This window comes from Apteryx mantelli, chromosome 25, assembly GCF_036417845.1.
Source record: "Apteryx mantelli isolate bAptMan1 chromosome 25, bAptMan1.hap1, whole genome shotgun sequence".
Classification (NCBI taxonomy): Eukaryota; Metazoa; Chordata; class Aves; order Apterygiformes; family Apterygidae; genus Apteryx; species Apteryx mantelli.
The window spans coordinates 10,348,283-10,375,343 of NC_090002.1; the positions used below are offsets into that span (position 1 = coordinate 10,348,283).

The window sequence follows — 27,061 nt, forward strand, 5'->3', positions numbered from 1 at the left end:
AAATGAATATACCCACAAGACAATACTACCATATGGTCACCGTCTGCCTGTTCAGCTGATCTAATATTAAACTGTACTGACATTGGGACATAATCACAGTGACATGGCTAGTACTAACAGTTGTAAGTGTCAAAATAAGTACAAAAAATCATATATTTCCAAGCTGTTGACAAGTTTGAATCCTCTGACCAAGCAAACAGCATTCATGACACCTTGAATCCAATTAACCATTCCTGTTCTTCATGAGAGTACCTGGCACATCAATCCTTTCTCTCCTGCCCTTCCTGACAGAATTCCCTGCTTCCACTCTGGAGAAGATGGGCCGCAAGGAAGAGGATGACAGCAGCTCCTGGAAGAAACAGACAAGCAATATCCGAAAAAACTTCATTTTCATGGAGGCACTGGGATCGTAAGTACCATAGCTACTCTCCAAACAGAGCCTGCATCTAGATACGATGCTTCCCAACCCAGCACAGCTGCTCTCTTTCTGGTATTTGCCAGTGTCACAAGAAAACATCTCCTTCTGAGATATGCAACAATCTCTAGATAAAAGGTGGGCGTTACATTACAGATGCACATTTCTTACTTGCGTTCTGATTCATGGTTCGTACTTGCCAAGCGGTGCTGAGAACAGCCCTCCTTCACCATTCAGCCCTGCAGTGCAGCTCTAGATGATCCCTTCTCCTTCCCCTTTCCCCTCTAAGCCTGCATTGCAGCATATTTAAGTTTTTGCTCTTTTCCCTCTGAACACACTGGTCTTCCACTGCTACAAGGTTAAGCAAGGTCAAAGGATGGCTCTATAACAGCCATAATAACATGTTATTTATTTAAGCTCGTATCCCCAAACTCAGTTTAGGAATGAACCAAGAACAAGGATGCCCAAGTTATATGCAACTCCTCTGTGAGTTAGCTGCTTAATCTGCCTGTTTGTATGAATGAAACAACAAAACATTTCCAAGGTGGTGGAGGAGGAATTGAACTACCTCTAAACAGGAAATTTTATCCCGTCCAAATTTTCTGTAACTTTAGAACACATGGAAAAGCTTCCAAAAGAATATTTATTCCAGAGTTCAGCTATGTTTTAAATTATGACGTTCCTGGTCAGCCTCAGAAATTAGTTAAATAATCCAATAACATTCTTCTGAAGGAATGAGGTTAGAAAATGCTTTGTTCTCTCCTTGCCAACTTGTTGATTCATGAGTTTTTAATAAGGGGCATAATTATTATAAACTGTTTGGGACTAAAATACAGAACAGATGCCCTAGCATCTGATTTGTAGGTTGTTCATTTCCTACTGTTACATTGGTATGAAAAGTTAGTATTAGAAAAAAGGATTCTTTCCACATGCACTGCTTCAACTAGTTGAAGAAAATTAAAGAAGATCTGGGAGCTAAAGCTACCTAGAAATTTACTGATCAGTTTTCTAAGAAGCTCAAGACTTCTGAAGTTCTTGCAACTGTTTTAGAGGCATTTCAAGAACATACGCAATGCCGTATGGGCTCAGACCACTAGCCAACGCTGACCTACCCTGTCTCAGACAGGGACAACAGGAGATGCTGGTTAGAGACCACTCGCAAGCCTGGCCACTTCCATGGTCCTTGCCCCTCATTTTCCCCCACCATCCACAACTGTTGGATTAGAGATCTTAAAGAGAACATCCCTACCTATTCCTTGAGACTTCTATGAACTTGAAAGGCATTTTCATGAAACAGTCTTCTGAATTAAATGAGAATATGTGTAAAATGAGGAAAAGGCTCCAACATCTACTACTTTTTGAACCAAAAGAGAGACAAGACCATTGCATAGAAATTACTGAGTGAAACAGATACCAAATCCACCTCTTGGAAGGCCTTCCCAAAAATCCATGCCTTTTTTTTTTTTTTTTGGTAAGGGATCCCCCAAGCTTGATAGGAACTAGTCCTTTCCCTCTTTTCTCCTTCCAGCAAAACTGGAGATGGTGTCAGACTGCTTCACTTGCAGAACCTAATTCTTCGTAACTCTAATGTCTTTTACATGGTTTCAGCTGTACTCAGGTAGCCCCTTATAGGAAGGAGGGAAGTGAGTAGAGCAAGGAGCTGTCTTAGACTCATGCTGTCCCTTTGCATCAGAACTGGCTGCCACTAGCTAACAAAAACATGAGCAAACAGCCGCATGCCAGATGGGTACAGCTCTGTGCTTAGCCAAACCTGTCTGCAGAATACACTGGATTCTTCACTTACATATATATACTCTTCAGATTATAGGAAGCACAGGTTTTCTGCCCTTGTTTATTGGTTTTTTTGCCACAACAGCATTCCAACTGAGATGTACATCCCTTGTGCCTACCTCACCTTCCTTACTCTGCCCTCCAGCTCCCTTCAGCTCTCAGACACAGTGGCACATTTCATTTAACTACCATCAATAAATCTGTTGCTCATTTGATGAGAATCATTGAGGACTGACCTGGCAAAGCATGCATTGTCACTATCCCAAGACACGTGCCAAAGAAAATCCTCTAACAGGATTGTAAGCTTTAGGGATATTATAAATATCTACTCTTCATTGTACAGAGTTGTACTCTTATCAGGAATATGCTAGGTACTCATTGTAACTTTTAAACTAAGAATATACAGGTAAAAGCAGGCTCCGCAGAAAAGAAAAAATATTAGGTGCCAGATGAAAACATTAAGCAGTGGGCTGAAGTTCTCCGGTTGTTTTGCACTTCAGATCTATGGAACTTTGATTAATGTACCCCAACTGCAATATAATTGGGCTCTCCTCACTGAAATTCAGCTATCTCAACCCTCCCAGCAATGCTGAACAGGGAAAGTGAAGGACAACTTTAAGTCAGCAAGGGCCTGTGAGAAGGTATGATATATATTAAGAAGGAATTTGGTCAAGTCAGAATGGAGGCTACTGATCTCTTCACAGGGTTATTAACAGTAATGAGCACTCAAATTTCAGCTTGTCCCATTAGAGAGATGGTTTTTAATATAGCCCCTTAGCTGGACTTGCCCTCAGCCTGGGAACTGCCCCCTCAGTCCCAAAGAATTGAAGTGCAAAGGTTCCTTGAAAGCAGTAAGCTGCGAAACCTTGGATCATGCCTCCTCCTCCTGCACTGATCACTGAAGCATATGCTAAAAAACATGTTTGCAATCTACCTTCCCTGAAGTGTGCTCTGAGTCTGGTAAGAGCGAAGTTAACTCATAGCCTGGCAGATACAGGAGCAAAATGCTTGGCTGTCTTTACAGACATGTAGCTGTCCTGAAGAATGTGGTTTAATTTCACTGCAAGGATCTTTTTTGTTAACTCCCTCAACACAACTTCATGATAAACTATGCAAATATAACCTTTTCCTTACATACAGAGAAAATGGGATTTTTCTATATATTGAATAATTATTGCATTGAATATACTAAGTTTGGGTCTGCTGGAAATGTAGTTCTAGCTTTACAGTTAGCATCCACTTAGAATTGAATTATTTCCTTTTTTGTTTCTGGGGGGCTTTTTTCCTTCTCCTCTGTAAGTTTCCTTCTAGTTCACAATAGCATCATCTGTTGAAATGCACTTACTTTTCCTCTCTGCAGAGGTGCCTTTTCAGAAGTTTTCCTAGTGAAACAAAGAAGCACTGGCAAGCTCTTTGCTCTGAAATGCATCAAGAAGTCTCCTCTCACAAGGGATAGCAGCTTGGAGAATGAAATAGCAGTATTGAAAAAGTAAGTATATATTTTTTTAATATAAAGTAAAACAAACATCTTTTCCCAAGACATGTAGCTCTGGAGACTTACATGAATTGAGGTTAGGAATAAATGACATTTGCTCCTGCTCCCACTGCACAAAATTGTGTTACGTTAAGTGGAAGAATGAGAATAAAATAAAATAAAAATAATTTATTTTTCAAGAATATATAAATATTACGATAAATGAATATACTAGTAAAGTTTCTTCTCTTATTCCGCTGCTGTGTCTGTAACCCCAACACAGTCATACTGCCCCAGATCTGAGAAACTGAATAGATTAAACAGAACAATACACAGGGAAGGGAAAGTTAGAGTTCATGTTTTTTCAGTACTTATAATACACATGATGCAGAGAAGGAAGCTGCTTAAAAATGAAGAGTCTGGACCTTTATTGTTGATGCCTGGAGAGAAGATGCTACCACACAGGGCAAGGGAGGACAGCCACAAAGTAGCTCAGTGAACTTTCTTTCATGATTAAAGCAAGATGACTATGGGGCTTTCAACTTGAAAAACACTTTTGTCCCTGTCAGATATGTCTGTGACCCACATTTATCTTTGCAGAATAAAGCACGAAAACATTGTGACTCTGGAAGATATTTATGAGAGCACAACCCACTTTTACCTGGTCATGCAGCTGTAAGTATTAGCAGTCAAGTCTTTCTAGGCCACAGAGAAAGAACAGTGGTAGGACCAGGGTTATGCATCCTAGGTCAGGACCTATGCACAGGAGTCCGTCACGTTTAAAAGTCACATGCACAAACATTCCTCACTAATGAAGTAAGAGCTACATGGTTTGAACTAACATGGACACTTCTTGTACTGTCTCAGCCTATGTTCATTCTAGCAGTAAATTTCTAAACCCCAGTTAGGATCTATTTATGCAAATTAATTCATCACAGTTTAGCAGGACAGAGACAGAGGCATTTCTAATTAAAGCTATGCCATGCAGGGTTTCTGAAAATGAAAGCAGGCAATGTGTCAGCTGCAAAGAAAGCAGCTTGCTGTGGGCATCAGCTTCAGGCAGCCTGGCTGCTACTGCTAACTCGCAAATTTACCTAAAGAAGTTACACAAAAATACACATCAGGCTGTGCATTCGGTTATGTAACACAGACTGGTGGCAGTTCCGTGCATGTTTCTGAAAGCCCGTGGCTCGAACGTGCAGGCAGTTGCATCACAACCTTACCTGAATTCACTGGCTTCACCAGGAATGTTTATTGGCACTCTAAAACTGTACTTAAGAGTGCCCACTGGTGTTTGAGTCTCCCAAAGTATGGCTACCATAGGAATGGTTGTGCTGTAGACGGAGTCGTAAAAGGGCTGGAAAATTGGCTTGCCTCAAACATGAAAGCACAATTAGATTTGTTTAATGTTCAGCCTTTTTCTTTCTGAACTATCATTTCAACAGGGTATCTGGTGGAGAGTTATTTGACCGAATTTTGGAAAGAGGAGTTTACACCGAAAAAGACGCAAGCCTGGTAATCCACCAGGTCTTGACAGCTGTGAAGTACCTCCACGAAAATGGAATAGTTCACCGAGACTTAAAGGTGATGTGTTCCTTAGAAATAACAATGCCTTACAGACTGATGTATCTGCAGACTTTTCTAAAGCACATAGTGTAACCCTGCAAACCCTCGGATCAAGGATTGACCCCTAGCTTTTCACACCAAAAGCAGAAGCAGGCACCATGTGAAACAGCATGGTGATTCTGTTAGCAGCACCAGACCGCACCAAGACACTCCTTCCACTGCCACATGCCCAGCATGTTATCCTGACTCCTGAACCACCAGACATCAGAAATAAGCTCACGCTCTGTCCTATGACCTTCCATTGTTTCTTTTCATTTTTCCAGTTCAAATTTCAAACCCTGACCACTTTGTGTTCACAGCCTGAAAACCTTCTTTACCTTACTCCTGAAGAGAACTCCAAAATTATGATCACAGACTTCGGCTTGTCTAAAATGGAACAGAACGGCATCATGTCCACTGCCTGTGGGACTCCAGGATATGTTGGTAGGCCAAAGATCAGGAATGGGTTTTCACTGGTGGTCTGTCTAGAAAAAAGATTACACTTTTACAGTATGCTGCCTAGCAGAAAAAACAAAAATATATAATCACTTTAACAACACATACTGGTAACAGATGCACTATATATGTAGACTACAAACACTGGATTACAGTGTAAAGACTGCAAAATCACAAAATATTTGAAAATGCAAAGAAAAGGATAATTTCAACAGAAAAGAAAAAGATATTTTTAAGAGCAATATATTTCACTTAGTCAAGTATTCATTGAAAAATTACAAAAAGAATTTTAGCACAATGGGCTTTGTTTAATTTCAACCAGAAGGCATTAGCTTGATCCACAGATTACTGGTTGAAACCTTAGGATGTGGGCAGAAATTCTCAGTGGTTGTTTCTATGATAGTAGTGCTTCACTATCATAAAACCCAATGTCCTAAAGTAGATACAAAAAGGACAGATCAATCCCATTAGTAAATAGAGCTTTTACTGGCTAGTTCTCCTGCACTGGCATCTCAGAGGCCAGACATACCAGAAATCACCTTTTTCTCCAATATTGAGTCATTTAATATTGCTTGTTTTCTTGATTAGTTTTTGCTTTTCTGCAGCCCCAGAAGTCCTCACCCAGAAGCCATACAGCAAAGCCGTAGATTGCTGGTCCATTGGAGTCATTACCTATATCCTGTGAGTAAAAGCAAACAGCATCCCACTTATTTTTCCAGAAGTCTCCCGCCTTGTATACAGCTTCACACACCTCTGCAGAGTGGAAGTGTAAATGGTGCTGATCCTGGACCTCCCAGCTTTATGCTCACAGTAGCAATATAGTCTTCCTTTGCACTGATTCACTAGATCGTAGAAAGCAAAGGGATGCAGGGAATTAAGTATCAGGGAGGAGATGAAAGGAATCACATTTTCTCCACTATATGCTTCATCCCATGTTTTGTTTTTTCAGTTGCCTACAAATACTGTTCAATCTTCCTCAGTACTTTTTGTTTCATTTCCTCCCACACCGTGCAGCTACGTACCAGCTGTGGCTTTGTCCTTTTGCTGCTGCAGCTAAGTTTTTAACTCTTTTCTGCAGTATTACAAATGCACTTAGATGTGAGGGACAGATGGATCTATAGAGAAATCTCTTCTGTTCTTCATCCAATCCTGTTGCACAAGCAACTAAACAGAGCTAAAGAGGAGCTTGTGCATACACAGACTGAGGCACTGAAGGACCACTTTCTTTTCCGGTCTGTTCCAGGCTGTGCGGGTATCCTCCTTTCTATGAAGAGACTGAATCTAAACTGTTTGAAAAGATTAAGGAAGGCTACTATGAGTTTGAATCGCCGTTCTGGGACGATATCTCTGAGTCAGGTAAAGCTCAGACACTGGAAAGCACTTTGCTCTCTCTCACAAATGCAGTGTCCGCAATCCGGAGTCCTCTTAATCGTGGGTGAGCCCAAGCAGACAACACTGCATAAGAAATGAAGCTGCCACACTCGGCATCTCCCAAGCACCCTTCCCGCACACCGGCGGGGACGGGAATAGCAGGAAGCGTTGCACATTTAAACTGAGTTATGCTAACAGAGCAGCAAACCCCCAGCCGTGGGATCCGACTGCAGAGGCTCCCAGTGCCACCCATAGCGGGGGCGATGATACCAAAGCAAGCTGCACTGGCAGTTTTGGGTTTACTGAAACCAGCATCTTAGCAGCATTTTTTGAACATCCTCCTTTTATACATGCAAAAAAAATCTGGCAGAAGATTTGTTTAGATATAATAGGAAGCAACATTACCCTCCCTGCAAAGAAAAAGATTGGGAGGGATGTAAGTCCTCTTTAAGCCAAGTTTTAAAGGAAGTAGGATAGGACAAGTCTGCTCAGTTTAGACTTTCTTATGCTTTCCATTGGCAGTGAAAAATTCTGCTCAAAATCACGTAACCTAAACATAAAGTTTGGTACATCCTCAGTTTTTTTTCATAAGGAACACTTCACTATGAATATATCCATTTGATGATGTAATAACACAGTATTAACACGTCCTTCTTGGGGTTGATGGTTGCCGTGTTTATCTACTAGAATCTGCCAGGTCCTGCTAGAATCATATCTTGGAACAACAAGAAAATAACCTTTTCTCTCTGCTTCTCCTCCTCCTCTCCCAAACAGCCAAGGATTTCATCAGACATTTACTGGAGAAAAATCCAAACACAAGGTTTACCTGTGAAGAAGCCCTGAGGCACCCATGGTGAGAGAAACGTGGCTCCCAGGAGTTAATGTTGCCAACTACTGACAAAGGGGATTTACCAGCCTCCGCATTTAGATCCATGTGCTTAGTTGTAACCGAGAACAGAGGTGTCCTCCTAATCCCCATTATTAATGTCACTAGCTGCCTTGGAGTGGCCCTATGTGTTTCTTTTTTATGTGTGAAAAAAGAAAATGATGAATAATTAAAGATGCAATTGTGTAATATTTGCCTCCATAAACAGAGGCAAAGAAGAAATCCCATTCTGAGCTTTTCCAAGCTTTGAAGTGTGTGTTTGTATTATATTTTGTTGCTGTTTTTCCTCTGGGTTTAATTATTGCTGATTGAATATACAAAGCAGTTAGTTACTTGCCTCTAGAATGTGGAATGCCTTACAAATGCCATCTGCCTATGAGCCCGTTTTCTTTTCTCCCCATCTGCAGGATTAATGGAAATACAGCCCTTCACCGTGACATATACCCATCTGTCAGCGCTCAGATTCAGAAAAACTTTGCAAAGAGCAAATGGAGGGTAAGTTGTTTGCTGCTGGGCGCCTAGAGCCATCTCAGAAACAAATGCTAGTTGCTGCCATTTAGCAACAAGCAAGGCTTCACCTATATGGGTAAGCACCCAAAAGCTGAGTTCCTCCAAAAGCCACCCAAAAAGTGTATGCAGTTAGTGTTCATAGTATACTTAGACCAATATCCCCTGCATAATGCATACTAGTAGATTTACCACAAACATAGCAATATAGAACCCCTGCCAACAAGTAAAGGGTAGGGGGAAAGGATTATTACCTTTATACTGAGAGTGAAATTAGTGCTCCATCAACAGACCTCTTGGAAACTTAATCCAGCTTTTCCTTCTTTCAGCCTTGAACATAAACTGGAATTTCCTCTATATCGAGCATTCTTGTAGGAATTTAGGTGGAGAAAGGAATGCCACAGAACCACTTGTTACATGGTATTTTAGATACTTTCATTCAAAATTCAGCTCTGATCTCTATTTCACACTACAGGGTAGTTATAGCTGTTCCCTGTGATTTCCTTATCTAGAAATGGTTGTGATCTTAAAAAGCATCAGCAGTTTGTAGTCAATGGAAACCACGGTGTTTATGTAAGGAATGAGCACATCCCACTTTCTACATATTGTGCAAACAGACAGACAGTGCTAACCAATACAGCACTATCATCCCTATATGTGAACTATTGCTTAAGGGAAGATGTGCAATGCCTTCATCCCGTAGCACCCACACAGCTTGGCCTCACTACATGTTCACCACAGGGTTTTTGTCTTCTTTCCCAGCAAGCCTTCAATGCTGCAGCTGTTGTGCACCACATGAAGAAACTCCACATGAATGGTCATACAGCGGGTGAAAACAACCTTCCTGTTATACAAGTCTCAGAAGCCTCCAGACCTAACACACCTAACACCACCAGCTCAGGAATGCCAAACGAAGACAAGACCGTATCATTCCCTCTGGTACCCACACTAGGTTGTCAAAACCTTCCCACGCAGCTGGAGCAAGACACAGGAATGATGGAAGGGAAGCTGCAAAAGCACTCCATTAATGGAACCCTGCCAGGAGACAGCAGTCCGGCCCTGCCAGACCCTCCGAGCCCACCAAACAGAACTTCTTGTGGTTGCAGCTCAGCCTGTGTGGGGCACGAGAAAGCAAAGGCATCCTTTTGCTCTGAGGCAGTGCTTCTTAAAAAAGCTGCAAAATCCCAGTAGGTACCCAAGTTGCTAGCTATAACCACTGACAAAATACATGTGATGAACCTTTCTGGAAATGGTTGGTTGACACGTAGTTGCCAGCCCAGGCGGAGGTAGAAAGGGCAAGGAACAGGGATGGAAGCCAATGTTTGGGCTGGGTGGATAGCAGTGGCCAGCCAAATGTCTTCTATGCTTGTGTGAACATCAGGGGAGGCACATTGCCTAGGCTGCTTGGAAAAGCTTGCAGTGAGCTGAGGTAATGGGGTTTCAGTTGCCATATTCAACTGACATTAGTGCATGAGCTTTCCAGAATTGAAATTGCCTATGGTCGAAGCTACTGCTGCCAAGTACTCAGCTGGTGTTGCCTAACTTGAACCTCCCTTTGCTGCAGTGTTAACTGGCACCACAACTATACTTCATGTTCAGCAGCTGATACTCTTTATATTAAGAATACAATTTTAATGCATCTGAAGAATTATCATAAATATTACTATTTTTCTCTCTTTTTTTTTTTCTCTTCCAATTCTTCCATTTCCAACCAGTCCTTTCAACTCAGAAGTTCTTGTTCCAGTGAAAAATGGTAAACACTTTCACTGTGGCACTGGCCAAACTGGAGTTTGTTTGATCATGTGATGAAGAAGTCAGGCACTGGGCTCCCCACATCTTCAAAGGTACGTGCACCATTGTCCACCCAACAGCTGCTTTACATTAATCCCATTATGGTATGAAAAATCAAAAGGCACAAATAGCAAAGTGACTTACAAAATAAATTGACTTAATGTTTTTTTGCAACAATTTCATCAACTGGGACTAGAGCTTTTCACCTGCGTCTCAACTGTGGCCATAAGCAAAGGGTTGACCCTGGGCTGCTTAGGTCCATCGCTGTTCCTGGAGCCTGAACTGCCACTCCCTTTCTCAGATTTGGTCCAAGCAGCACAGTTTAAGTTGTTTTGTTACCAGAGAGCATGGAGATGCTGTTGTCTTGTAGGTGAGCAAGAAATAGCAGAAAAGTACAATCATGAAAGATTCCTCCCTGTCTGACCATAGATCAGATTGATTCTCGACTCATTAAGTTAACATTCACAGTGCATTATATACAAGCAGTAGGAAGTACTACTATTAGATTTTGCAAGAAAAATTATTCCTCAAAGGTGAACATATGCTAGCTTAGTTCTCCCCGAAAGCTGGATACAGTGAAGTGAGCCACATGCTACAATCTTTTATGACACTCCCTACTGATGAGATTACATGAACAGAACTGTAATATATGAAGGATTAATAGAAGAAACAAATGCAAGCAGGGTCTACTATAGACCCCAAATAGGTCAATTCAAATGATTGGTCATGTAATAACCCTTTAGAGATAAGGCATATAAAAGGATCTAAGCTGTTCCTAACACCCAATGCTACTGCTTATTAAAAGAACATTTTGAAGGTAGCAGTCCAGTAAAACAAAGTTCAATCCTCATTTGAAATTCTCTCTCTTGCAGAAACAGAAGGGCTGTTTTCCTCTTTTCTGCACTTCAAAGCCAGACATCAATAGTGCAAGCAAGAAGAAAGGAGGCTGTGTCCTGCCAGGAGCAGATGGGCAGCAATTTCTCAGAGAGCGGTGACCGACCAGTGACGGGCTGCACGCTTCTTCGTCCTGGGAATCCATCAATGCAGTGACCTCAAAGTGTTTCTGGATCATTAACGTTGGGAGATGGCACTTTAGCAAAGGAAAGTCCGAGGCTTCTGCTAGCATCTTCAGTGTATATTGTTCATACAACATTGCTCAATGCTATAAGCTTTTGTTTTTTGTATACTGTGTAGTTGTCCAATGCATAACAAGTGTACTGCACAGCACAAATCCTATAAACCAAAGCCATGCAGAGTTTCACGCAGTGGCAACTTTTTTTTTTTTTTTTTTTTTTTTTTTTTTTTTTTTTTTTACAATCTGCACCCTATCACTCCTAAGATTTTGTTCAGTCCCAAGCTTCGGTGTCAACCAGCTGCCTAGGCTGTGCAGTTTTCACTTAAGCTACAAAAGGAGACAACCTGCTAGTAACCTCCATATGTTTGATAATAACCACAGCAAGGTCTAAATTCCCTACTTCCAAGTCTGTAATTGTGCAATAAATACTTGCTTAATAAAGCCAACTTTTGTTTTGTAAAGTACCTGTTGGTTATTCATAGAAATCTGATGTGGAAATGGTCTATTAAGTCCCTTCTAAAGCAATCCCTGTGCATCTGCAGACCTGTTCCCTCCGGTATTCTGCTGGCAGACTGTTATGTGATAAATAAGCAGATTGTGACAGAAAGTCAAAGAAGAAATTTGACTCTACCTTTGAGTTAGAAGTTGCATTTCTCTTATTTGTATAAGTATAGGCATGATGTATAGATATGATGGAGATAAAATTCTACATTTGAATAAAGGAGGAAAGTACTGAAGCCAAAGCAAACTTTAAGGATAAACTGCAGTGCAGAGAAAATGTTTTAAAAGGCCCCACATGAGGGCCTTTAATTTGAACAGTGAAATCCAGCTGCAAGAGCTTGAATTGGCTAAAACAAGAAAAAACAAATCATTTCTTGGTTTATAAACTCCTATAGAAATAGCACTTTTCTGGATGTTTTATTTGCAATGAAGATTGATTTTTCTCCCCCTTTCCTATAAGAACTGGGTGGCTTCAGCCAGGCCAAACAACATAAATCCTGTCCAGGGGGCTGCTCTTTTGGCTCAGAGCAGCTATTTTCCAAAGGCACAATAATTCAATTTGCTAAAATCAGAGACATTAGGAACATGAAAACTCCATGCAGAAAATGCGAATAAATACACAAGTCAGTGTCTGAAGATAAGAAAGACAATGCAACTCTATGGCAAGACAGAGCCTCCACAGTTTGTTTGTCAGCAGCTGTCATAGTATGCGACTCGCTTGTTGATCGAATCCCGAATCCTTTCCACCTGCTCCTCCAGGCCAACAAGGCTCGCTGACTTGGACATTAAAGCTTTGTTGCTTCCCTGAATTTCCATCTCTAAAGCTGAGGAGAGAGGGAAGGAAAGGGTTACAAGAAGATCACAGTCGGAGGAAGATACGTCCAGGTACCCTTCCCAGCTTTCAGAAGCCATTCGGGTTGGACTGAGCCTTCACCTCCCTCACGGGGCAGATATTGCCCATGTAGGGGTAAGGGGAGGACAATTAGTACTGCCTCCTCCTTCTGCATTTCCCTTTTACCCCTCAGAAAATCTGAACACAACTGTTCTGAACTTCGATTCGGTTCACAAGCACTGCAAAGCTTCACAGATCAGCCAGACGTGCCAGCTCCCCGTGTGTGTGTTATGTGCCCACTCCAGTCATGGTACGGCCACGAAGCCCATCCTGCCACACACCAACCGCTCTGTAGGAGGGTCATGTTGGCTGCTGCTCTCTCCCAAATATCTCTGGCTCCTCCAGACACCGCTGAAGCAGATGAGCGACTGTGCCGCTGTTGTTCATTGACGTCAGTAGGGCAGGAGCAAGCTCATATGTATGCACATCATGCTTTGGAAGGAAAACTGCATGCTGGCCTGCTTAGCAACATCAGGAACCCTTGCTGCATGCAGAAACAGGCATACAGTGCTACATGCCTGCTGTCAGTAGCACTGAGCAGCATTCTTCTGAGCACCTGGTCTAGAGAAGCTCCTTCGATGTGCCCCAGAACACACTGCTTATCAATGCCAGCAATGCCAAGGCCCTCACCGGTAACGGCCTGGGCTGCGTGCCAGGCAATCATTCACTCTCCATCCACTTGGAAGGTGGTTCCAGCCTCCCGGTCAGCTAGAACCACATGCTGGCTGGCCCTCAAGAGTAACCAAACAAAGCCGTTAGTTTTGAATGCTTAAAAATCAAGAGAATGTGAGGAGGAAAACCACGATGCTGCTAAGGGCCTATCTGCTTTGCAAACACAGGTGTCCCTTCTACACCAGGTGCATACACCCTTGCTAACTCTAAATTTACTAGCTTAGTACCAGCAGTCGCAGCCCAAATGCGCACCACCACACTACTAAAAGTATGTTGTCTTCCTTGTAGTCACTTTCCCTCACCCCTCTAGAAGCCCCTCCTCACTGCTTGAGATTATTACATTGAGTTCACAAAGAGTCTTACTTTCCATCCTGAGCATCATGGCCAAGGTTTCCTCAAGCAGAACTTTTGCCTCCAAGTTTATGCTTTGTACCCTGCTGCCCTGCACTCCCAGGGTTGAACTCTGCTTCATTCTTCCCTTCATCTCAGTGTACATTTGTTTCACTTGTTCAAATGCCTGTAGGAAAGCAAACAAGCAGTGCATGTAGAATCAAACAAACAAACTGGGGGAAAGGGGATTTTGCAATGTTGAATCCATTTTAAATAGCAAATGAATACTGCACTAGAGCTTTGCCATTAGTATTATTATACAAATGCATAAAGGCTTACAATGCACTGACACAGATATGCTGACTGATAGCTATGTGGGCCATGCTATCTCAGGTGGGAGATATAACGTAAGTAAGTTTTCAGCAATAGGCATTAGGATTGAGAAATGGCCTGGAAAAATTCAGTAGTGGGATACTACATCAGATGAATAAGAAAACAACAGTGCACAAGCAGTGGCCTGGATAGGGACCTCTCCTTGCCCCATCCAAATATGTGCCTTGACACAGCTGGCTTTGCTGTCTTATGACAATAAGAAGGTGCACAGCTGTGAACTACTTTCATTCCTGACTTGTCAGAGCTCGGGTACCTGCTGAGCGCTCCTTGCTTGCTCGCCAGCCTTGGCTGCTGTCTGTTGTGCATCTGTGGCTCTCAGACGATTCTGATCCGCTTTGTGCTGCAACTGGGTGAGTCTTTCTTCAAGTCCATCCAGATGACCAGCAATGGACTTCACATTATTCTCAGCTGGGCCAAGAACAGCCTTGATCTAAAAGCACAGTGTTGCACATTAAGAAGGAAATCACATCCAAAAACATTATCATATTTCCTGTCTTGATTGACAAATTACAGAACTGAGGTTTCAGTCAAGGATCAGAGACACCACTGTACAACTGAGCAGAGCAAAAGACAGGCCTTGTCTCAGGGAGCTCAGCTGAGGTTTGTGACTGGAGAAGCAGACAAATGAGACACAGCAGGAAAAAAAAAATTTACAGCAAGAACTTTACCAGATCCAGTTTCTCACTGTGTTGGTACAGTCAAGCTGGGAAGTTTCAAAGGGGCAGTGAGCAGGGCAGAATATTGCTATTTAGGAAGTCAGAGTACACCACTTACTTCATCAATGCGGTCCTGGATGAATCGAAGGGAAGAACTAGAGCCCCTGATAGCACCCTGGGCCTCTAGGAGCACAGTGTTTGCTCGTCTCAAATTCCCAACCACCTCTTCCACATTGCCCTCCACAGCATTTGCCCGGTTCCTGGGAAGCATGGGACAGAGTCAGGAATAAATGTATGTATTTGCATGGATTGGAAGTTAAGACGGCAGAGGCAAAATAAGCAAGTGAGAAAAGCAACACAGGATTGTAACTGAACAGTAGTGAACTGATTTATTTTGGAAATGGTGCAGGAAAAAATATTAAAGGGAAAGCAACAGCCATTGAACCAGTTACAGTGGACACTTCTCTGTTTGCAGTGGAACTATTCAAACCGGGTGATAGAGCTTCCCCTAGAAAGCCAGACTCCCTTGCCTCATCACTTCCAGCAGGTTAAGCAGGTGTCAGACACTACCAAGGAGTTTACATACTTATCCTGCTAACCTGCTCTCTGGGATATTGCTGAAAGTCAACATGTGACAAAGCAGATGCTCCAAATTTGCAAGGACAGTCTGTAATTACTTTTTAAGGGACCATGGGATAATCCTCCCAACTTTCACCCAGAAAACAAATAGTCCATTTAATCCCCTCACACTCTCTTGTGCAATTAGGATATAGGTCACCAGTATCAAGTAATACATGAGCAAGCCTATCATCTCTCATCATGGGAGCTCAGGAAAAGGAGAAGAGCTTCCATTACTTCTGGTAAAGACCTTCTTGCTCTAATACCTATAATGAGATCTATTAGCAGCCAGATTTCTTATTTGTATTCTGGCACCAGAGAGATTGCAAACTCATTCTTTTAGGTACTGTACAGATATAGAAGATCCTGGGCTAAAACTTCAGGTTGTGCAAGTCAGTACAGCTCCAGCAAAGTTAGATTTAAATCCAACTGAGAATCATCACATTCATGCTGGCTATGTAACCCTTAGCTGCTAAAAGCCTTTGAATCCCAACTGACCTGGCTTGTTCTGCTTCCTGCTGAAGCTGCTTGGCCTTAGCGATATCCTCAGCTGTCTGGGCAAGTATGCTCTCTGGACACTGCAGCTTAGTAGCCAAATTTTGGATCTCGGTCATTTTTCTCAGGACTGCAGCAGCATCCGCAGGAAGATGTAGTGAGAGAACAGATTCACTGATTTCCTGGATAGTAGCAGGGTCAGTATCTGTGTCTAAAGAGTTTGCAAACAAACAGACCATGTCAGAAATAGAAGAAAATAACAGAAAGGTAGGAACGCAAATGCAAGGGAGCATGAAGGCAGATATCCAGCTTTGCATGTTCCCACACATACTTGGTCTCTGTGTTTCAGAGAGCTGCCAAAGTCCACCCTGAATTTAATTAACTAGAGCAGGTGCCTGTTTTTAAAGGCAGGGTCAGTCTGAAGGCGATTTGCCCCATGATGACTGAAATAAGACACCAAATAGGAGGCACCAAAAGGGTCAAGGCAATAGTTCTACCACATATTCTCTCACAGAGTACAGACAGGACACAGACCGCATACCCCTGACACAAGGCAATATTTGTGAGCCCGTCTAGGTACAGTATGCTTCTGCTATGGGGCAGTGCTCAGCATCTAATTCTCCAAAAACCTAACCTTCTGGGCTCAGGTGGATAGATCAGTCAAAGACAGGCACAGCAGGCCAGCTTCAGTTGTGGGGCAAGTCAGCGAGTGGAGCAATAATAGCAGCCCTTTTAACTAAACCTACTCCTTTTTCATTTTCTTCCTCCATATTCAGGTGTACAGGGAACGTATCCATTTCTGCTGTCTATTCCAGATTTGTGTGGTCTCTTCAGGGTTTTAAGTGTTCTGTTGATGCTCTGTGATTCTTTCTCCATTATTCTGAATAACATCTCTGACATCTCCTTTTCCCAGCTTGGGTCTATGCTACCACTCAACATGGAAGTCACTCTGGAATAGTTCCTAAGCATGTCCCAAATATGTTGATTAGCATCTTTTGGCATATTTGATGTTTTAGACTTCCTGATGTAAACAGCTCTGTCAGCTGTCCCCAAGGATTTGCTACAGGTCTTTAATTGTAGACTGAGCTGACCCTTTTACTGATTACCATTATGGACTTACATGACTCTATTGTACTTAAAGGGGGACAAATATGATAAAGTTTAGGTTTGTTTCAGTATTGAAAAGTTTCCCTACTGCTTAGAATAAAATGAGAACTGGGTTTATATTTAGTACGTACTTTTCTTTCACCTCAGCAAAACTTTCAGGAAAAGTACTAAAATGATATCTTTAATTTGGCAAAAAGGGTAAGATGGCTAAGCCCAGAGTTCAGTCAAGTAGATCTCATTGACTAGATGAGATTGTGTTTCAAGACAAGCCTTTTCTTATTTCACAAACAAAAGTTATCAAATCTGAGGAATCGGAGGCAGGCAAAGCCCAAGGGACATTAGCCCAGTGATTAGCTCAGAAATATCTTCACTCATCATTAACACCAGGCAGCACCGAATGACCTGATTTTCTTATTCAGCTAATGCTCATGAGGCTTATTATGTTATTACAATCTGTCTGTGAACAATAAGTCATCCCATTGTTTTATAGGACAACAAGGAATTGTAGTCTGATTAATAGCCTGCTCCAGAGAAGATTTGTCTGCATTTATCTCTGGTCAGTAAATGTTGCTGATAAACTCTTCTGCATCTGAGGGCTGCTCAAAAGCTGCCATCCTAACCAGTGCTAACTGGTAACACTCACAAACAGCTTCAGCACAGAGGCCATGGGCGAATGTGTTTGTCCCCAAGTCCCAGAGACAAAGAAAGGAACTGTGGCAGAGAGCAGTACACAAAGAAACCTTTTGCCCATGCTACAAATGAAAGACTCCTCTTCCTCAGGACTGTCAATCTAGAGCTTTCCACTTTTGTTAAATTCAGTTTTTTGTTTTAGAACTAAGAGATTTGACAGCAGATTTGGCTGTTAAAGATTCCTCCACAAAGCCCTACAGCACAGATGATCAAGCCCAACATTTGGTACGTTCTTACCCCAGGCATCCATTTATAGATGACTCTTAACATCCCTGAAAGGAAGCAGGCCAGGCTTGCCTTTGATGAAGTGCCAGGGAAGTCTATATGGCTAAAACATCCAGGATTAATTTGGTTCCATGTGAATGGCACAATCAAGCTTGACCAAATCAGCTGGCCAAACTTCACTTACTGACAAAAATCAATGAGTTTTGTACTGCTGAAATTCCTTCTTCTCTGCTTTTCAGGAAACACTTTATGCACATTATCTTGGGCATGTGAATAAACTCATGTGCAGATGAACTGGATATCTCTGAGCTAAAAATGGGTGAGCTATTCAGTTCATTCCCTTTATTGTACTCATACACAATATCACTGTACAAAACTAGATCTCCCATGCACATACATACTGTAAGTTTGCATAGTGCTACCTGACAAGACGTTTCGAACTTTCTGGATGAACTGTCGGATGCGTCGGACATCGCCTTCTATCTGGGTCCTTGTTATACTCATCTGCTCCACGAGACGCTGAGTATTGCTTTGAATCTGATTTGCAGACGTCTCTGTTGCTTTAATCTGCAAACAACAATATCTTACTGAAGCCATTTCACTTGACCTGGAATCCCAGCAGCCCTACCCAAATCCTGAACAAATTAGACAAGTCACTTGAAAATTATGCTTTTACCCATTTTTAACATGTCTCAGCTTGGAGGATTGTAAACCGTAAAGATTGATGGTTGGTTTTGCAAATAAGCTTTCAAAAAGGGGGCAGTACTCTTCATCTTTTGAAAATGCTTTTGAAACACGTTTTGAATGACTTTGAAAACCCACTTTGTCTATGCAAGCACTCTGAGAGGCTGTAGAGAAAAGGTGCAGCAACACTAACACACATATTCTAGATTGGAACAAATGTTAGAGCAAACACCTCTGGATTCAGAGACGTATCCAAATCCCTATCCCTTTGCCATACTAATCCCAAAATACAGGGAGGACAGGCTTCCTTGGGACATTTCCAGAGCTACTTGCATGACTGGGAATACTAAAAGAGAAGATCCCATGGCATTGCGGCTCTTTGGCTTCCAGGCTAAGGAGAGACAAGAACTGCAGTGGTAGCATAAAAATGTTCATTAAAAAAAATCCTGAATTTCTGAAGCAGTCCAAAAGATCAAGTCTCAAATCAAGTCTGAGATTGGTTATTTTATCACAACCTGTTCTTTCCATAGCTGTTTAATGAGCATAACATCTGTTGCATTATAACAAGGAACTGAGCAATCGAGCACAGAGCTATAGGCTCCTGCGGCATGCTGCGCGGTAGCATCCATGCCCTTGGTCAGGCCCAGGGAGCATTACACTCCCTGCACTCACCAGCTGCATGGTTTCCTGAAGCCGAACGCTCAAGCTGCGAAACTCGCTCGTGGCTTTCTCAGCCTTCCTGAGGGCACTTCGTGACAGGGGGAAGATGCCCCTGCAGCTCAGACTATCTCCGCACTCCGTGCTGTTGTCTCGCAGGCAGAGCAGCCCCTCACACTGGGCAGGAGTACACTTCTCCAGTCTGAAACCACCACAGATCTAAATGGGGAGAGAGCAGCACGCAATAATGAGATCCTGCTGGTGCCATGTCATCATCAGTGGCACAGAGACCTCAGTGGTTTCAGGGAGACAAACCAGCATATTATAGCCAGTCTATGCCAGGCTCTTTGGACAGACTCATACCAAGGGAGCCAGGCATGAACTTGCAAGACTTCTGCAGTGGAAGCTCTACATGGAACGTCAGAAGTGCCAGCCCTTTGATTTGGGTGGCCAAAGCGTATCAGCTTGGCTGCCAGTGACATATACCAGAGTGCATGATTCAACCCAAATGACCAGATGCTATGACTGTGTCAGAGAAGGGCAGCCAGAATTATGCACACACATACTGGCTTTGAATGCCCACATCTGAGACAGTACCGTGAGGTCTGAACCTCTCTTCACCACCCCTAAGTATGAGCTGGGAAACAAACAGGAGCAAAGTGGGAGCTAAATCCAAGCAGCTCATGAAACATAACATAGAGTGTGTCTACATGGAGCAAACATATCGTTTACTCGCAAGACAGCAACTCTTCTCCTCACAGTGTTGGGAATCCCTGCAACCTGGCCAGTTTCCTTTTGAAGAGATAACAGGCTGAGAAGATCCTGCCTAAACATGAGTGGTTTTAATTGCAGGTCATGTTCCAGAGTTACCATCCAAAGAGGACACCGCAGCAGAGGCACAAGCAAATTCAGAGCTAGTGCAAAAATCAGCGCAGGCTGATCACTTGGGAACATTCTGATGCCCTGAAAAGCAGAGATGGGAGGTTGGTGGTCTCCACAGCAACCGTGCATTAGGAGACACTGAAATGGATCTCCATGGCAATAACAAAGCAGCGAAGGAGAAAGAAAAGGAACCTTATCCAGAAATTAAGCGAGTCTTTGAGATACAAGAACTGACACATTAGGGAGTCCTTGGAGGAAAAAACTGCATGCCTGGAAAGGGGGGGGGGGGTCCCCAATACTTTGGTAGCTGTTGTTACTAGATAAGGGACGCTCAGAGTGTTCCCCACTGATGTCCCAAAGCAGCAGTTTGCCGGGATGCCATTTACGGTGAGTCTCTGTCCAGAGATTCATCCTGCCATGCTAGACTGAGGAAAGATGGATGACTGCATGATAAGACTTCTGACTCCCAAGCACTACAAGGTCCCCTTAAAAACTAGATATGTGCAAGTGGGGAAATCATAAAATCACTTTCTATTTTCACCTTATTTATAACTGGGGTCAAGTTGGGAGATGAGGCTATCTTGCCCTGGAGAGCCTGCAACGTGGAGGTATAGCCTGTAAAAACCCCTTCCAGTCCCTCAGCACTTTTCCGGTTCTCTCTGGATTCAGCTAGCAGCCTGGAGGCACCAGCTATGAGATTGCTGGCATTGGTGGATGTCTGGTAAGCAGATCTGATAGTCTTGAAGGCTCCTGCAGGAATAAAAACAATAAACGACACGAATGCTTTCATGACTCATAAATGCAGCATAGCTACCTAAACAAAGTCATTGACTATACCCTGCAAGTGGATGTGTGCACAGAGAGGAGGGGGACACAGTAAGAGAGATTAGTCACTAAAGCACAACTAAAAAGCTCCTTTTATTTCCAAATGCCTTTCAGCCATTCTTTCACAGTGAGCTACAGAGCCTTCCTGAAGGACTGAATTCTGGTTTGAGGCTCAAAGATTGAAACAAAATTAGAGCAAAGGACATACAGGTGCTGATCCTGGGCTAAACCCCAACTTTGCTCAGCACAACTCAGAAGGTGGGCTTTGGCAGGGGGAAAGAGGGCTCCTTTGGAGCCCTTTTCATCATTTGCAGGTAGAGCCCACCACTCCCCCCTTCCCTCCACCACCACAGCCTGAAAGGAGAACGGTCAGGACTTAGATCTATAAACCCTGCTTAGACAGTCAGAGATTTAGAGCAAATCTGCACAGGCAGAGGTCATTCTCCATGTGCTCTGGATTAGCGCGTCCCTGGTAGGCTGAGCTGTACTGTGCAACATATGAAGGAGGGAAGGCAGAAGACAATAAGATACTTGGATAGAATTAGCTGCAGCAGGGATATAATGGCAACCTACTATCAACATCATCACAAGGCTTAATTAGCTCTTCTCCTAAGTGTGTGACAGCCGCCTGGCTCCCTTTCCCACCCCTCCATCCTTTCCATCTGTGCAGAACCTTCATTATTTCAGCTTCCTCCCAGTTTCTGTGACACATTCTCAGATGGGCTCACCCCCTTTTCTAATAGCTCATGCTGGGCCCTGGGAGGAGAGGCACTTTTGCATGCAGAAGAAAGTTTGTGCTGGCTGAGAGAGAAATCAGCCAGCCTGCTGGGACATCAGGAAAATGATGCATGCAAACTGAGTCTTCCAACTCCAATATTTGAGAGCAAATAATCTGTTAGCATAAAATTGCTAGTAACTGCTAAAATTAGAGGTTGCATAGAAAGAGTTTCTCTCTTTATGAGGAGAAGAGCTATTTATTGTTCCTAAGCCGACAGCTGGTGAAAAAGTTCTTCATTTTATACATTCAAGCAGTGGGAAAGCCACCAGATCCACAGGCACGTTGAAGTAAATTAACAGCCACAAATTAAGAAACAGTATAACTGCAGCATCGTACCTGAAAGATCTGTGCTGCGACTGGTTTCAAACTGGGTCTTCTTAGTCTGATACTGGGTGTTAATGATAACCAAGCTTCTGTTGAGGGTGTCAAGCTCACTAGACAGAGAAGTAGTCTCATCCAGAAAATGAAGGTCAGGATTTATGCCTCGGGCTTGCTTTCTGGGAGGGCAAAAGCAGAAAACGTGGATTCGAGTATAGAGCAAACCATCTGCGGACAGAGGTCAGGGTCCTCTTGTGCTGGGATGCTACGAACACACGGTGAAGAGGCACTTCTCTTTGCACAAAGAATTGACTGCCCAAGTATACACAATAACCTTGGAGGTTTGCACAGCCCACAGATAGCAGGGCCAGGTTAGAGCTCTCCTCTTCTGGGTCCTCTCTGCCTCATCTTGCAGGGCTGTGTCTACGGACTGTGCAAGATGATCATCAAAAGCCTGTCAAATGGTCTCTATTTGCAGGGTAAGACCAGCTCACAGGAGGAGCATGTTGGAAGCACAGGCTTCTTGTGTCGCTGATCATTGTGCGAGCTGAGCAATATTTTCAATTACAGAAACAAAGCAGAAAATATTCGAGTGATTGTGACAAGTCGAGTAAGTGCACAGGAAAAGCCTACATCTCTTCCTAGCTAAGGCAGCTACTCTACTAGCTCAAAGCCTGCGTGCTGGCTCTATGGGCCCATGGAGCTCTGGGCACTGCACCATCGAGGCAAAGTCCTTTACCTGATCGCAGTGAGCATGCTGGCCAGCTGGGTCAGGCCCTGCTCCATCGCTAGAGAGCTGCCAAGGATGCTCTGGGCCTGCTGAGCGTTGCCCTCCATTTCTGAGAGGCGGGCGCTGAAGCGGGAGCCTCCAGTCCCAAAGTGCAGCCGCGAAGTCGAGTTGCTCAGGCTGGCCTTGCGCATGCTAAGGCGCTGGATGTCGCCGTCATAGGCTTGGAAACAGGGGTGGCACAGCTCACACTGGGGGTAGGTGCTGCAGTGACCCCGCTGACACTGGTCACAGCGGAGCCCCGTAACGCCTGGGCGACACAGACAGCGGCCTGTGGTCTTGTCACACCCTGTTTCCTCTGTGCCCTGGAAATCACAGTTGCACTCTAGTGGACGGAAAGGTGAAAAGATATAGAGGTCAATCCCACTGAAGGGGGGTGGTGGGAATCAGACCCTTTAAACTGGATGCTAATACAATCTCAAATCCAATCCACCCCTTTCACCCTTCCCACTGTCTGGAAAGGAGATGGCATGGGCACAGTAAAAGAAACAGGTCCCAAAAGCCTGGCTGCTCACAGTACCCAGAGATAGGAGAGAGGAACAGAGCCGAACAGGGAGGCTACTCCAGAGAGGAAAGTTCTCTTGCAAAATACTGTGGAAAGTCTGATGTCAATCATTGGCCAGGTGCTATTTTTCCAGATAACCAGTGATTTCACTGCACTAAGAAACACCATGCTAATGAGAAATGGCTGTTCCATACCTGTGCATCCTACCCTGACATCTCCATAGTGCCTATCTGGGCAAACCTGCTCTTGTACAGCAGAACACGTTCTTCCTGTGAAGCCTTCTCTGCAAGGACACTGTCCTGTGAACTGAAGCAAGAAAAATACATCAGGGAGATCCAGCTCTGAACACCTTCCTGGGAAAGCCCTCCCTTGATTTGCTCTTGAATCAGTAAATCCTCCCTGTATTCCCACCCTTTGCTGACTTCAGTAGCAGGAAATTCCAACCAAAGGCTCTTGCATTTCCTCCCTGGAGCAGGAGAAAGCTCCAGGGTGATATTCAACCTCAGTTCTCTCTCTAACCATCCCTCGTTACACCCTTCTGCTGTCAGACCCCGACAGAATTAGTCACATTTTCATCCCACGCAGGCACTTCTGCTGTTGCTGAACCTCTCCAACTCCTTGAGTGACAACGAAAAATCAGGCATATGTGGGAATTCAGGCACCTATCTCCCAGCACTTGTGTTTATCATCATTGTTTAAGTCCCGTGTGAGCTCAGCTGCTAATTCAAGCCTACACCATGATGTGAACCACTCTGTGCAGCGTACCCTGAACTGCAGAACCTGAACCACTCTCAAGCCTTTCTGTTTTCAATCTGTATCGTCTCCTACCTAAGGGCAGGAAAAACAACAAAAGCCACATAGCCTTGATCTTTCAGTCCTGGGGAGAGGCTCGTCTCATGCCAACACTGGGGTTTATTACCAGGGTGTAGGAGGGAGAGAGAATAAAGGAGAGGAGAAGGTTTCCCTTCACCACTCTGATGACCACTGCCATCAGCCTGAACCTTCATAAGAGAACCTCTGACCCTCCCCAGCAACCTGGCAAAGGTGACAGAAAGGGATTGCCATGTGGGGTCTGCAAGTAGCAGTCACTTCCATGCTGGGAAATCGCCCACAGTTACAGCAGTTGATTATTTCCAAAGCTGATTTTTAGCAGATAGGGGAGCAAAGGTCTGCTGTGAGCTCTTTGCAAGTGCCGTTCCCCAATACAGAGGAAGATGGAAGAGGGAAATAATAAACCCTTCTGTCACTAGCATTCTGTCAATTTTGTCTATTTAGATTGTATATTATTACGTGTCAGCACTGCACCCTGGGCTCCAGGCTCAGCTGGTCCCCGGGCACAACCATAAGAGGCTTGGGTCCAGATTTCTAAACAGCCTCAGCTTACAAGTATTATGATGTTTAGGTTTTAGGCTGTATTTCAAAGACAAAGGAATCACCTGCGAGAAATTAGGTCTGGTTTGTGATCTCAGATCTCCTCCCTGTGCTGAGCTGTTTTGGGACCTGTCTTTGGCTCTTAGAATATATCTTTTTTTTTTCATTTAACTTTAATTTTCCCAGTTGTCTCTTAAGCCTGAAGTGACAAACGCACTTTTCATTGACAAATGAGGATAATTAACTTGCCTTGCCTGTGTGAAAATCTCTTAATAGGATTTCCTGACCAGGTATTGGGCCTTTTACAATGGCTTAATCTTGTCTCCATAATTACCACTTTCCTTCATTTTCCTGAATAGCCTGTCATATTGTTTCTAGGAAATGGAAAATGAAAAATAAGAGTATAATGCATTAAGAAATGCACTGCCCTTCTTCGGAGGGTTCCACACATGGAATGGCAAGATGAAGCCATCTAACAAGTGGTTTTGATGCTCTGATGCCTCAGTGACATAAGGATCCCGGTGCCACTGTGCTGCTCAGCAGAGACACTGGCTCCTGTTGCCAACAGCATCCTCAGCTGTTGCAGTGCAAAGCCTTGACAGCTTATCCACCTGCTTCCCTCTGGGCCAGCAGGGTGCCAGCAGCTCCACACAGGACTGTTTTCAGAGTTGGTTGGAAAAAGAAGAGAGGAGAAGAGACAAAAAGAGAGTGCATAGTGAAATCACTCCCTCATACCTATCTCAGAGCTGAGTGACCAGCACATAGAGCACCTAAAGTCTAAAGCAGTTATCCTCACAGTGTCCGAGCGCATCATTAGCCTGACATTTGAGCACAGAGACACTAAGTGACTGCCCAAGGACACACAGGATGTGCAGCCAGCAGGTAGCTCCAACCTCTGTCCAGCTACCTGCAGCATGGGACTGCAGCGTCCTAGAGCAAGAGCCTCAGCCCCGGGAGCGCCACGTGGCCAGGGCTCAGCTGTACCTGGTTGCACTGGGTGCTGAGCGAGTGGCGAGGGTCACAGCCGCAGGGCTGGCAGCCCTGACCGCCGGCAATCTTCCAGTGGTCAGCGGCACACTGGTCACAGTTGGCTCCCACCATGTTGGGCAGGCAGAAGCACCTCCCCGTCTCATCATCGCAGGGCATGTCCTGGCGCGATCCCAGCAAGTTGCAGGTGCATCCTGAAACAGGAAGGGTTTAGTCTTGTTAAAACTGGGTGCTGAGCACCAGCCTGTCTTCCCGCAAGTCAGATCCACAGAAACACCTTACTGCTGCTCAGAGACGTGCCCTCCTTTCTCTCCCTTCATGCCAGAGCTTGGCACGAAGGAGCTGTGCCCCTGCTTTAACACCAAGGTCTCCACCCAAGCATTGCAGTGGGACTCAGCAGTCCTGGGAGGCCTCTGCTCCCCTCCAGCCCCAGCTGGTGCAGGCAGTGCTAACCCGAGTCATGGCTGCCCTCTGCTGCCGTGCAGCCACACTCAGCCCCGCACAGCGCTGCCTTCAGCAGCCCCTGATGGCTTCACAAGCCCTCTGTGTGTCAGGGGAGGCACTCAGAAAGGGGGATGCAGCCCTACACATGCTCTCAACTCCAGTTTTCCCGTGACTTTTGCCAAACTCATACCTGAGACAGACTACAGTCCCAGGCAAGGAGGTTTATAAGCCCTTGCCCATCAGGGTTCTGATCTGGAAACCTCAGATCAGTGCTGGCTGGGAACCAGGTCCCTTTCAGAGTTCCTAAAGATGCTGCGTGCAAAGGCTAGATGTGAGCCAGCTCCCCGGCAGCAGTAGTTATTTCAGGGCCTACTCACTGCGGCATCCCTGGGGGTTGGTGTTGGCCAGCTGGGTGAATCCCGGCTTGCAGAGGTGACAGCGCTCCCCCTGCACATTCTCCTTGCAGACACAGCGTCCAGTGAGAGGGTCGCAAACAGAGCCTGGCACAGTGCCGTCCGGATCACATTCACAGGCTGGAAACGTGCAATAAACAGCATCGATGAGGAGTCCAAGGAGAAGTCAGCAGGAGTTTCAGGAGAAAATATTACACAGGGATAACCAGGTACTTACGCAGACAGGCTTCAGGATGTGCAAAATCTTGCCGCTGGTTGCGAAAATAGTTAGTTTTGCACCGCTCACAGTTTCTCCCTTCTGTATTGTGCTGGCAATTGTCACACACACCCCCGCTCTCCCCACTGCTGGCTTGGTAAACATCTGGGTCAAAATGGCACGAGTCGGAGTGACCATTGCAGTTGCACCCTAAAAAGAAAGAAAGCAAGCCTATCTAATGCTGCAACTGTGCAAAAATCTCCC

General features: G+C 44.4%; 2 protein-coding genes across 2 annotated transcripts in view; one reads left to right on the plus strand and one right to left on the minus strand.

The window, feature by feature from the left end:
- The first annotated feature begins 317 nt into the window (after positions 1-317).
- Positions 318-10,355, plus strand: CAMK1G (calcium/calmodulin dependent protein kinase IG). The gene is made up of 11 exons (XM_013950493.2): positions 318-409; positions 3,567-3,695; positions 4,281-4,355; positions 5,126-5,264; positions 5,606-5,729; positions 6,347-6,422; positions 6,985-7,097; positions 7,887-7,965; positions 8,406-8,493; positions 9,268-9,692; positions 10,221-10,355. The coding sequence occupies exons 1-11, from the start codon at positions 318-320 to the stop codon at positions 10,309-10,311; spliced, it is 1,431 nt and encodes a 476-aa protein (XP_013805947.1). The 3' UTR covers positions 10,312-10,355.
- A 1,915-nt stretch (positions 10,356-12,270) lies between these two features.
- The window catches only part of LAMB3 (laminin subunit beta 3), a 32,558-nt gene continuing 17,767 nt past the window's right edge, over positions 12,271-27,061 (minus strand). The window contains exons 11-24 of the mRNA XM_013950500.2: positions 26,819-27,007; positions 26,566-26,721; positions 25,742-25,938; positions 23,581-23,692; positions 22,834-23,206; positions 22,113-22,273; positions 20,715-20,923; positions 19,307-19,510; positions 18,373-18,517; positions 15,932-16,139; positions 14,934-15,075; positions 14,413-14,589; positions 13,800-13,953; positions 12,271-12,696 (exon numbers count right to left, since the gene is read on the minus strand). Coding sequence (XP_013805954.2) covers positions 12,563-12,696; positions 13,800-13,953; positions 14,413-14,589; positions 14,934-15,075; positions 15,932-16,139; positions 18,373-18,517; positions 19,307-19,510; positions 20,715-20,923; positions 22,113-22,273; positions 22,834-23,206; positions 23,581-23,692; positions 25,742-25,938; positions 26,566-26,721; positions 26,819-27,007 — 2,561 coding nt within the window. The 3' untranslated portion in view covers positions 12,271-12,562. The remainder of the gene's footprint in view (positions 12,697-13,799; positions 13,954-14,412; positions 14,590-14,933; positions 15,076-15,931; positions 16,140-18,372; positions 18,518-19,306; positions 19,511-20,714; positions 20,924-22,112; positions 22,274-22,833; positions 23,207-23,580; positions 23,693-25,741; positions 25,939-26,565; positions 26,722-26,818; positions 27,008-27,061) is intronic.